The 13,273-nt window shown below is 37.8% G+C and overlaps 1 protein-coding gene across 9 annotated transcripts in view; it reads left to right on the forward strand.

Annotated features, from left to right (window-relative positions):
* Positions 1-7,093: 7,093 nt before the first annotated feature.
* Positions 7,094-13,273, forward strand: part of ADGRL2 (adhesion G protein-coupled receptor L2) — a gene marked incomplete at both ends in the record, with an annotated part of 123,054 nt that continues 116,874 nt past the window's right edge. For all 9 annotated transcript variants that reach the window (XM_079535359.1, XM_079535360.1, XM_079535361.1 and 6 more), the window contains one exon: positions 7,094-7,169. In XM_079535359.1, the coding sequence (XP_079391485.1) occupies positions 7,094-7,169 (76 nt within the window). The remainder of the gene's footprint in view (positions 7,170-13,273) is intronic.

Genomic DNA, 13,273 nt, shown 5'->3' on the forward strand with positions numbered 1-13,273 from the left:
AATGGATGCTATTGCAGGCCTTTATTAATCATGATGATATTCTTTGGTGTATATGCAGAAATGCAGTCATTTTGGGGAACTGGTGCTCCCAAATAGAGATTTGCAGATATGTGCACATGACAAAAACCAGCAACCGTGTACTGGAGCTGAACAACTCTCTTAGCCTGAGTTAAAATTCCATGTTCTTGTCCACATGAGACCACAGCTTGTTTTTGGAAGTTAGTAAACCAAGTGCAGGTTACTCATGGCAATCTGAGAATCTAATGAGTGTGTTCTGCCTCCATGTCAGCTGTACAAAGTGTATCTGAGCCCAATTCTCTGCTGGTGCCCAGCAATGGAAGGTTGGAAGGCAGATGAGGTCCCCTGCCACCCCAGCACTTGACCACACAGGCCTGAGGTCTGTTGGGGCCTGTCGGACTGCTGCCTCGACTCGCTTCCACATTGGTTTGCTTTGTCAGTCTGCTTCCACTTCAGACAAGCGCTCTGCTGTGAAAAATGCTGGATGGGGCTGGGGGAGAGATCGGCTAAGTGGCATAACAGCTTTAAGAAATACAGGCCTTTGCAAAGCCTTGTCAAGGCTGTCAGCAAACAGTTTACTGTCTTACAAGACAGTGGTATCTTTGGTTGATATTAGTGCAGTGATTTTTTTCATGAGAAAGGAATGATATCTTTTAATATAAATAGATTATTTTGAGGATCTCTCTTTTGTGGGTAGTTTGAAAAGCCTTTTCTTCAGCTGTTACGATTACTGCTTTCAGATTGTCATAGGGTTCTCTGTGTGTTTTTTATAGCTATTCATTATTTTCTTGTTTATTTTTGATGTTCATAAAGTCTGTACTACGCAGGTTTGAAAATGAGAGCTATTTGTTTTACAGTTTAATGAAGAGAAGGGCAAACAGCCTCAGACTGTGCCTCTGGTGTCCAAAGCGATCAGCATATTTAACATGCTCAGCGTGACACTCAGATATTACAGCCGATAAGGGTTGTAATTGACTTGCAGCATCTCTTTCCCTCCCCCGCTCTTTGGATACTGGGGATTTATCTTGGAGACCCCAGGAAGATCTCATGACACAGAGGGCAGCAGTGTTAAAAAAGATTTTACCTTAGCTGTTTGAACTGACATGGTACTGCTCAATCAGACCACCTCAATTCAAATGAAATACAGGAAATTTGTAATGAGGATTGAGTGACACCCCTACCCCCTTCTTATTCAGGAGCATTTAGCAAAAGCAAAAAGAGAAATTGAGTCTTGGCAAAAGGAGAGTGCCTGAAGCCAAAAAAAGCCATTCTTATTAGTGCTAGCAAAGGTTTACTTTGCTGGCTTATTGAATGAAAACTCCCTAGAGTGTCCAAGCTTTATCCTGTGTTAACAAGACGGGGCAAAGCAGCCTTGTTCAGAATGGAGCTTGGGTAGCATGTCTGTAAAGCACAAGAGTGAGTCCAAGCTGGGCTAAATGAGAAAGAAAAATCTTTATTTCTTCCTCTTAAATCCTATTTATTTTCTCTGTGAATGAATGAGGTAGACCACTGAGCTGCGATGTACTGATGGACTGAATTCTTGTCTTGCACTGTTAAAGTCGTGTCAGTGCACTATTTAGTGTCCAGTCTTGCATAGCTAGGTCTCGTGTTTTGGATAATCTGCTGTTCTCATTAACTGGGAACCCAGAATTGGTGAGGGTGGGCATTTTTGTGTTAATTCTAAGTTTAAGGTACATCTGTTTATTGCACACTATTTCAGGCTTTCCTCCAGTGAGGAGATGTCACTTCAGAGCACAAGGCAGCCAAATGCATAGAAATCTCTGTTTCTGTTTTAAGATTGGATGACCTTGGGCAAGTCATGTTCATTATTGCGCTGTTCCCTTCCCTGATACATATTCCTTCCATGCAGCTTGGGAAGAGTTGTTTTGGGTTAAAAATCCAGTGTTCGAAATGTTAATTAATGGGGGCTCTTGAATACAGAGTGGAAGATAAGGCTCTGGTACATTTTTAGCATTGAGTTGCTTTTAATGGAAAATAAATGTTAATTAATGGCAGGTTTAGCCTTTCCTTTCTTCTCTCAACGTGTGACTTGTTTAATTGGAACTGATCAGGTATTGATTCTTTATCATAGCTGCCACAAATACGCTAACTAAAGCAGTATGGGGTCTTGCTTGACCTCAGTTTTGTTTTGTTTTTCGAAGACTTCAAAGTCTTGAAAATGTTATGCAATCTGATCCTGTAGCCCTAATGTGAAAGTTATTCAAAAGTTGGCTTACATTAATAACCTTATTGAGAATTTGGGAGTAACTAATTGTATATATCTGTAAGTATGTTAAATGTAACGCACTAGACCTAGTTCTTGTAAGTGCTTATAATGCTATGTATCTTGGATCATAGTCTCATTCTATTATTTTACTACAGTAGCTTAGAAGCTTTTACTAATCACACTGCACTAATTGAATTCTCATGTTACAGACTACAAGAAGTTGAACTTTTTTTTTTTTTTTTGATTGGGAAGGTCTCATGATGGGAAGGCACATGGACACATGATTTCTCAGGAGACAGTGCAGTTTATTATAATGTATGAATATATATCTACTCACACATGCCTCTTCTTCCCCCTCCTTTCCACTGCAGAATGTCTCAGATATAATACAGAATTACTTTGTTTCATAAACTGGGTTATGAAAGGCGGTGGGAATGTTGCATATGTGGCAAGGTAGGTCATACAAGATTTATAAGGAGCACTAGCTGGCTTGTGCTCAGCATGTATGAGCTGTATGGCTGTGGCTGCCATTCCTTACTTCGCTGTGCACCATTGTCAGTAAAGCTAGTGTAATTCTTATTTGTGTAATAGAGACATTAGAGCTTAACTAAGATTGCAAGCGCTTTGTAGTTTCTAAGACCATTTAGAAAATTAAACACTATGTTGTGAAATACATCACTGTTAGTCTGAAAGACTTTTAGCTAGAGGAAAACATACTTGCTTAGCTGGAGGCATCTCTGCAGTCCTGTTTGGCTTAATTGCCTTAAAATCTTAGAACTGGAGGGGAAAGGCAGCTCTTGAGCATGCTGTGTCAGTTGTCCAGAAGCTCTTAAAAGACCCTTTTTTTGGCTTTTGAAAATAAAATCTTGGGAAGGTTAAACAGAGTAGAGTTGGGAAGTGGCAGTCCTTTAGAGGTCTTTCTCTTCTAAGATGAAAGTATTTCAAGGAGTATGCTTGGAGCAGCTTTCTCTTATCTCTGGGGTGCTCTTGAGAGCAAGCTTGTGGGGAGGGAGCTGGCTGGCAGTGGCACGTATTCTGCAACACTGTTTTGTCTGTAAGAAGTTTTAGAAGTATTAAGGAACAAGGCAGCAAGGCAAGGTGCTAAGATGTTGGGGACTTGGAGCACGGCTTATGGATACAGTATTAAGAGATGCCCAGTACCTTTGCAGTGTGCAGGTCTGAACATCAGCTCTACCATTACTGATCTAGCCTCCTTTAACAGCACATATGCAAAGGAACTTAACAAAGTGAACCTTTCTGTTAGCAGCAGTCTTCTTTTTGTTTTCCTGTCAGAGACCACAGCATGGCCCAGAGGTAGAGATTTAAGTTACAACTGAAATTTTCTGTGCAGCTTTTATTGCTCTCTGAAATTCAAGCAACCTTTTCCTCTAGGGAGTCTCTCTCTGCTCCACCCACAAGCCCAAGCAGTCAGTGATCCAGAGAAAAGGTTTATTAAGGTCTGAGGGGAAATAAGTTATTTGTGCAGGATAGCCGCTTGCCATTGTCTACTTCTGTTTACAGAGAAGTAACTTAATATGGCTTTTCCTGGTGCTGCTTGTTTGGTTTGGGATTTGTTGTTGTTGTTAGGTTCCACTGACAGTCTCCGTATCTCTGACAGATGCATAGTCAGGAAGACACGAGTGACGGCAGCGTCTGGAGTCAAAGTGGGCTTTGGCTCCAGCTCATGTCTGGGTACCTTTTTCAGGGTTAGTCTTTGCTGTGTTGATAAATAGCTGGTCCAGGATGGTAGCAGTGCACATTTGTTTGAAGGCACAGAGAGCTTCTCAAGTAGATAGGTTGCATTAAAAATTGTTCACTGGGAAGTAGTTAATTTTTAGTAAGAAAAAAACAAAACTAAAACCTGTTGCCTCTGTTTTAAAACATTTACAAATTTATTTTTGCTTTTTTAGAAAAACGTGTCATTGGTTACAGGCAGGTTAGTTTATTTTGAATTCTATTTGGAGCAGCATGCTGTGTTGAATTTTATGTCTGTATGCTACGGCAATCTAGAGAGAAGAATACATTGCACAGAGTACATATGTTTGTCCTAAAAGTAATTTGCATTTATTCCTAGTTGAACAGTTTTTGCTGATTTTGATATGACAAAACCATCAATATGCTTCCAGAAACATTTCTTGTTAGAATAGTTAAAGTTAGTCGGTTTACAAGGTCAGAAGAAATAAATAACAAAACAAAAAAGCAAGTCTTCGCCGTGAATTTTGCAGCTGTTTCCTGGGAAGATGTTAGATGCCTCTGGTGCTGCTCTGATTTTTGCTTTTGTTTTTAACACAATGCTCCCATGTTCCTCCCAGATACAGAAACCACAAGATGCAATGAGATGAAGGATGCTAAAGTGCAGGTATGTCACTATCTGCTTGAAGGTGAAAGAAGATATCTCAGAATCTGGGAATGCAGCTGTATGCTGTGGAAATTATGCTAAAAATGGAGTCTCAGGAAGTCAAAATCTTCTGGTCAGCCTGGGAGCAATCAGGAGACTGGCAATTTCAGATGTAGCCATTATTGTTCCTCATTTATTCTCTTGGATTATTCTGATTGCTTACTGAATTTATACTGATTAGTCTGTAGCGTCTGTGAAGTAGTTCTGTGATTTTTCCTTTGAGTGCTACAGGTTAAAAAATAATTTGGGTTGTTCCCAAGCTTTAGCCAAACTATCTTCGGGCATGGTGGGTTTGCTTGTTTTTGTTGTTGCAATTTCTGGTGAATGCAGCGCATCCTTTGCAGATTTTTAGATGTGTATTTTTTTTTTTCAGTTGAAAGCTCTCAGTTTCAGTTTCAGCTCTCAGCCCAATGTGAAAGGTCTAGAGATACAACATGAGTCTCTTCATGACTGCTTCTGGTTGTCCTATAGCAGATGGTGTCTCACCCTCTGAGTTGAGGGTGCAGCTTTTACCTGCAGACACATGGGACTGTGCCAAGGAGAACCCTCCAGCTGACCTGCCCTAACACACCCGCTTGCTGTTGCATGCTGTTTGTTCAGATACGTGTGGGTAAAAGCACCTGTGATTGAGAAGCACTTGCTTGTAGTTGGGAATTGGGAAAAGGGTTTGTTTTTATGTGTAAATAAACATAAATCAGTTGCCCTCAGATGTCAGTTCCCTTTCATTTTCCTGTGTGTGAAATCACAAGCGTGCTTGTACACTGCAAGGGGGATGCTTGCACTGAGCGGCACCGCTCCTCTTACATAGGAGCCAAGCAAAAAAGCCTACTTTGCAGTTCAGTGATCTCCTCTTCTGTTGCCTTTGTTTACAGCTGGAGAAATTGTTTCATAATGGTGTTTTTTTTGTTTTTCTGTTTTTGTTTTTTTTTTTCCCCCTCCCTCATATTTCTGTCCTTGGAGAAAAAATTATCAGTCTGGTCGCTGTCTGTGCGCTCAGGGAACAAACATATCCTTGATTAATAGTAAGATTGACTAATACAAAAGGAGTTAGACTTCTGAAAATGATCTGCATAGAATTTCTTTCCCTGGGATTGTGTGCTTCTCATCCTTTCCAATTCTTTTTGGCAAAAGAGTGAAAGTATTTTTAAAGCCATAAACACGTTCCAGTACTCATAAGACTCACAAGTGGCTCTTGGATCCTACCAGTTACATTTTCATAGGCATTGGCACAGTCATTGCCGTCTGTTTATAAACTAATGTTAACTTCAGATATTGCAGAAATGTGTCCACACATGGAAGAGCAGTCCTGTTACTAGTCTTGGAGAGACCAAGCCAGTGTGGCACCAGATGCAGCTCTTCAGAGCTGCAATTGCAGCTACATGCAGTCGTTCTCCGGGAGTCATTCTGTGTATTTGTATAGAACCGTTTTTGCACTTAAAAATAATTTATACTTTTATACTAATTTTATACATATTCTGTGTAGCTTCCCACATTAGCTATAGTAGTTGGAGCATAGCATCACCGTGGTAGTGGGAGGGGGGCGAGGATGTACGTGGGTGCTCAGCTATAATTTTATTTTTCAATTGTGAGTTGATAGTTTTAAGAATTCCTTCTTTGGACATAGCTCACAGGAGCAGTTTGTTTCGTTCTTCTCAGAGACAAATCTTGTCAGAATCTAATGATGGTAGAGCATTGCTCATTGCTTCCTGTTCTCTGTAGATGCCTGTTGTGTAAAGACCCACTAGACTGTAGTATCCCAACGATGCCTCCTAACCGAACCGCTTTTGTCAGCAGAGTTGCTGTTATTTGTTGGAGGATGTTGTGCATCGCAGCAGGGAGCACCGTAGGCGTGGTGGGCAGTCCTGCAGCGGTGCTGCTGCTGCACAGCTCAGCTGCTCCCTGTGTGCTGTGAATCACTGGGTGTATGGAGTTGCCCTGCACTTAATTTTATTGCTTTTCTTTGAGGTAGGAAAGTGCTGGTTTTGTCAGATTTGGAAGATTGGGAAAAGCTTCACCTAGACATCTACAAATCCAATATATTACATTAAGAGTAAATAGTCTCTTTTTTCGTGCGTCTAAGTGCATGTACATCAATAACATTCCTACCTTCAGCTTTAGCGTGTATCATTATTTGGCATTCTGTTTAACGATGACTGACCTTCAGAGATTAGAGCCCACAAACCTGCCAAATTCTCTGCTACAGTACAGGTGTCATGCCAGTTTTTATTAACATTTCTGTCTTCGTGTCAAGTAAAATTTGGTATTCCAAATTATTGGTGTTTCAGCTATTGATGAGCTTTCTTTTTTTTTTTTTTTTTTTTTTTTTCTTTTTCCAAATCCTCTCCTCCAGATGTGAAGATGAATAATGCAGAGCACTGGTTTCGATGATGCTGGGCTTTTATGACTGGATTCATTAAGGAATACAAAGAAAATTCTTACAGGGATCAATAATGGTGTCTTCTGGTTGCAGAATGCAAAGTTTTTGGTTCCTGCTCATTATCAGCTTCCTGCAGTGTACTACTGAAGGTAAGCTTTAGTTTATTTTATGCCTGCATTTGGAAATGAGATGAATGGTCTGTACAATTAATTTTGGTTAGGTGACTTAATGCTTTAGGATTTCAAACTAAGAGTATATGTGTCAGTTTCTACGTTGAATTTATAAGACTCAAATTATTCTCTTTTTTAAGAAAAAAACTTTTTTGCTCTTGTTTTGATGCAGTGTAGTATGCTGTAACTGTAAAGTTCAGGCACCTGAAAAGACAGTGTTAATCTCCTTGGTTGGTAGATTCCTCATCTTTGAATTCATCTATTTATCTTCCATTTTTCTGTTCACATTGTGCCATTTATGAACAATATATACTATTTTAAATGTGACATATAATAACTAAATAGTGCAAATGAAATACCTATTTTGCTTTCCTAATTTGGCTGGCTGGAAATAAAACAGCACTCACTTCATTAAGATCAGAGCTGTGCATGTTTAATTTCAGGAAATAGTTCATACAGGAATAGCATCTACTTAAAAATTTTTTGCTTTAAAAAAAAAAAAAACTTCACTGCTATCAAATGTACTGTTTAAAATAGCTGTTGAATTAAGGAGATAAGGAAGAAAAAACGTTTTTAAAGAAAACTTCATAAACTCCATTTTATTTAATTAGTCTGTCTTCCCAGCTGTTCTTATAGCCCTCCCACTTAGTAATAGCCAGAGCAGCATGAATGAATGATCAGGGAAACCTGGTTTTTGAATTTCTAATGACGAATATTTGTAAGGAACTTGAGGCTATTTCTGGTTATAATCATTTTATTTTACTAGATTGCAGGTGAAAATTCTGGTAAAATAGTACTTCTGTGCCTTCTTACATTATTCAGTAATTGGTATATAAAATATAGGCTGCTTTGGTACATCTGTGGTGTGATCTCACCATCTTTTAAAGCAGACACATACAGACTGTTAAAATTCTTTGAATTTTAAGGCTGAATTTTTAGAGATGCTTCAGGAAAGCTGCTGAGCCTCCCCCTCTCTTTTCTCCCAAATCTATATAAACACAAAAGATCTAGTTCCTAAAAATGGTAAAACTAAAGGTTAAAAATATAAATATTGTATAAGGTCTTTCACATTTCCTGTGTAATTTCCTAGCATCTATTCCAGACTAAAACTTGGATCTTGACAGACAAGCATTGCTAAAATATATTGTTTTTATATATATATATTTATATGTTATTTTATAAAATAAAATGAACATAGCCAGGAGTATGTATTAAGAGTCTTTCTGAAGGTTTCTGGAATGAAATCTAATTCCATTTAAATCACTTCCACAGTCAGTTTCTCGTACTTCCCCTATTTCTTCTGAAGCATTGCTAGGATACTATTAGAAATCTGCCTTCAAAAGGCGTACTGCAGCTCTTGCATGATTTCCTCACTGATCGTGCCTCCTGATTTAGTACCTGCTGTACTGCTTGCTCTCTTGATGTCTGCCAAGTCTGTGGTCTTGAGTAGAGTCTCACTTCTGTAAGAAAAGTCCCAGCTGGAAGGTATGTTACCTTTCAGCCTCTTTAGGCAGGTAGTGAAGATAAATGTGTATTGGGAGAATTACTACCTTTATGAAAGACTGGTTAGTTGGTAATGTGTGATAATTTTAAATGTACTTATGTAGCAAAAGTGGTTGCACTAGTGTGCAGGAATTAGAGGTACTTATTTATACTTTAAAATGCTAATGTTTTATCTCTTATTGTAACAGATATAGGGATTTACAGCAATTGCATTTTAGAAAGATTCACCAGACTACTTGCAGTTTAATACTGTGTGGTGGTTGAAAACTCCTGAAAACAGAAAGGAAAAGGAGATTAACAATTTACTTACTCTGGTTTAGCAACAGTAGCAAACAGCATGCTGCAAGTAGCATTTTATCAGCTGAGTTTGGAAAGGAAGAAGTCAGCTGAGAACTTCTGCAGATTGATTTTTTTTTTTTTTTTCTATTTGCAGAAAGCTAATTTTCATTGTCATCTGTAATATTTCAAGTTCATTTTGTTCTGTCCCTGTTTTTTCTTGCTTTTAGTAGCCAGTAGCAATCTTCTGATGCTTCAGTTGTGAATTTACTTTTTTAAAGTCTGTATGAGAGCTGCTTTTTCAGCTAAAAGAAACAGGGAAAGAAATTGGGAGCAGATAACAGAATCATACCAAATTAATTGTAAATTCTTAAAATAAATGAAATATTGTGGCTCTGTATACTGAAAATGAATATTAATATAGAGTTGGCTTCCAGCCACAGAAGCAAAATGAATACCGCATTATTACACTTTCTCACAAGATTACATTGCCTTCTGCTTCAGTAATAAGTGATGCCAAGTGTAACGTGCTTTAGTAGCACTTCATGCCTGGAAGTACGAACATGAACAAAGGTTAAAATAAGAGCATCTAACTTTTGCTAGAAATAAGAAAATCTTTAACTCTCACTCGGAACTTAGTTTTTTTTTCAATAGAAATCTTCTGTGTGTATGCAGGTTGTTGCAGTAGGTGTGGGAGATGAAACCTGGCTGAATTCCCTGCGGTTACATTTTAATGTTGCTGTAGAGAGAGGGGAAGAAAGGAAAAAGACTCTGGGTGTGGACCAGTGATTCATTTGTTCGTATAATAAAATATTTTCCAATCAAGATAAAGACTTCATTACTCTCACAGCACCTTAACTTTAACTCTCTGGGGAATTAACAAGCACCCATGGTCACAGGAATGCTACAGTTTTATTTTAGTGTCACCTATCTAAATAAGAATCATATTTTCAGCGGAATAGCTTTTGCTTTTGCTTTTTTTTTTTTTTTTTCCTGGATAGAGTGGTCCAGGTGAGGTTGCTTTTGAAGCAGTCTATCCCTTCAGGTGAAATGAATCTCGAACACACAAGCACTGGCAGCTGGGAGGAGAACAGCACCAAGTTATTATATACTGCTGGTACATTGATCAACAACAGGTCAATATTCTTGTGTAGAGGCTTGGAAAACATTATTACCATCAACAGCAAGCATTGCAGCCCTAAACAAGGAAAAGATGAGAAGCATGAAAAGGGGTTAAAAGCAGAAGTAATGACCTTGAATATTAACATTATTTCAGAGTGTTTTTCTTTCCTTTTTTTCTAGCATATTCTCATAGGTTTATCTTTAAAACTATGGCTTTATTACAAAAGGCAGATTGAGAGGGCAGTCTTGAAAAGTTGCTTGAATTAGAGGTAGACAGGTGGTTGGGTGAAGCGTGGCCTCATGTCCTGGATGATTGCCCAGGGAGACAAGGCTGAGGCTGCACAAGGCTCTTTCTTTGGGAGGTCAGTGCTGCCCACAGCTGCCCCGCTTAGCTGATTCCTCTTCATTACTTCTCTGTTTCCTTACAATTGCAAGAAAGGAATTAACTTTTGACACCAAGTCTGTCTTTATTTTTTCCTTCATTCCAATTAGGTGAAATCATGCAACACGTTAAAAATTATCTGAGAAAATACAGAAAGTCAGAAATAGTGGGACCACACGTGCCTTGTTTCCATAGCAAAACAGAGTAAAAAGCTTATTATATACTATTGGTTTCTCTTCAAGCAAGTTGAGACAGATACACTAATATGCATATCAAAAAGTAGGTGTCAGAGCTAAACATGATTAAAATTGTTTTTTGTGCAGTATAAATTAAACTATTTTAGGCTTTACTGGCTTACAAGTCCACCTTTTCTGCTAATTTTGGATGTGTATATATACTTAATACTCTTCTGCTTGAGAAGCACAAGCATTTGGAAAACACTGAAATAATTTTTCTTTGCTTGCATTTTATTTTAATCAAGGTTTAATATAATTTTAATTCATTTTATTATGAATTATTATCTGTGCTTTGTCCAAGATGCAAGAAGCATCATGCTTTCATTATCTGTTTCATTCTGTTTCCTTAAACTGCATTAATGTTGTTTAAAAAGAATCCAGCTTGTCTTTGCCTTTGAATGTACGTTTTAATTAACATTACTCTGAGAATAATAATTCCTGTAAATTCCATTTATGCCAGCCAAAGAGCTAAGTATTCAACTGGAAGCAGTACTAAGTGTATATCCAATGCTAGTGCATTCACTAAAGAAAATACATACTAAATGCAGATATCGTGCATTGGGCCACTACAAATTATTTGGTATTTTACTGTATTGCTTCAGACCTTCAGCTTCCTATAAAGCCACTCAGACTGCCTAGTGTAGGTACAGGTCACAGGTAGTCAACAAATGGTAGGAGCACCTCTGTTTTTGCGCTCACGTATAAAGTAGTATTCGGACATTGCTCAGTATAAAAATTCAAAGTCTCATACTCTGAGCTTGAGAAGAAATCAACTTCTGTTAATTAGTGGATTTAAGTTCTGCAAGGGGTGAAACCCATTGCAGTCGCACAAGAGCAAATGGGAGTTACCGATTCGATTCCTGGCTGTGGAGCTTAGCACGATGAAGGCTGTGGGGCATGCAGTCAATAGGCAGCTGCTTGGTTTAGTGGAGTTGTGAACCAGCACAGTGGAGCTGTGAGATTATTGCCAGCCCTTTGATAGCTCATCTTAATACTCAGCTCAGTTCTGTCTTCGTTTCTATAATGTATACCTAACATTCTTTAGCAATTCTTTTTTTTTCTTGATTGCTTAACGTAGATTGCTTAGAAGAAAATACGTGTGAAAGAAGCTGGGATATTGTGCAGGTTTCCACTGGAATATTCTGATTCATACTGCCTACGACTCTTTTCCTTTTCCTGAGGGAGGTGCAGGCACAACATATCTTCTAAAAAGGAAATTGATCCAAACAATGAGATGAGATTTCTTCTTAAGGAAAAATAACTGTTAAACTTTTCAAGTGCATTTTCAGATAACAGGAACTGACAGACTGTCTGGAAAAACCAGAGATTCTTTAATGTACCGGCAGTGAATATCCTTTCATATGTTCCCTGAGTAAAGAGATCTGCAGGATCCTATGCTATAACCTTTTATTTTTTGAAATAGAGCAATACTGCCACTGTTTAAAATGTAGAAGAACCTTGGAGAAAAACACGTGAAGAACCTTTTAAAATATTGTGCCGTCTTTTCTGTGAGAATTTTCTAGGAAATGTTAATGTAAGGGTCTTAGTAATTTTATATTTTCCCCCCTTAAATTTTGTTTGATTAGTAATAGTTCTACTGTCCTTTTCTCAGTTACTTAAAAGTGTTCTGCTTTGTGAAGGGGAGATTTGTCATTATCTCAAGCTCAGTATTCAGAAGAAGAAAGGAATGTTGTACCGTTTAAAACTGTATAAAAGCAGCACGTTTCTGCTAGGGACAGATGTTATATTTTTAGAGCCCTCTAAGCTATTAAACCAGTTCACTATTTTTCATTGCAGTAACCTTCTGGGGACTCAGTAGGCAAGGCCAGCAGTGCCACTGACCACTGCAGTGAGAGGGAATTGGCTTAACTTCAGCTAAGCTGGACCAATGCAGTTGCCTGAGGGAATTTTCTTTCCTTTTGATACAAAAATCTTATTATATTTTTGGATCAGTTTATTAAAATACCTTTCCAAGAAGACAGTAGTGGAGTTTGGATATACTTTAAAAGACTTGTAGGCTTCTTAATACTCTATTGACTAAATATGCAAAATACATTAATTATTTTTATTACCAGTTATATTTTTTAAAGTTCTCTATTTTAATTATTTCCATTTTTGTTTTGTGTTAAGTGGAAAGAATGCTTTTTGTTCTGGAAATCAGGTTTTTTTTATGCAGCTTTCATGACATTACTTTTCTTTATATTGTACTTTAAAGTCATAGTACAAAACGGAGGTGTAAATACCTGATGCATCTCATATCAGTGAATTCCTCAGTGTTGAATTTCTTATTAGATTTACAATCCTTCTGATGGTGTTATCAAAAATTATCATTAAATACAAAAATTTTGGATTTAATATGCTTTCCCAAATTCTGCAAGCACATAGATGGATTTTATACCAGCACACAGATCTATTATTGTTTATGGTCTCTGAATAAATAGTATGGAAAGGTAATTCATTTTATACTTGTGTTTAAATTAAAGTGTAGATGTTGTAATAGCAGCAAATTATTTAGAATGAGAGTATTACAATAAGAAATTCATTCAGATTCTCAGCTCCAATAT

The sequence above is a fragment of the Tetrao urogallus genome (genome assembly GCF_951394365.1).
Source record: "Tetrao urogallus genome assembly, chromosome: 5".
In the NCBI taxonomy this organism is placed as follows: Eukaryota; Metazoa; Chordata; class Aves; order Galliformes; family Phasianidae; genus Tetrao; species Tetrao urogallus.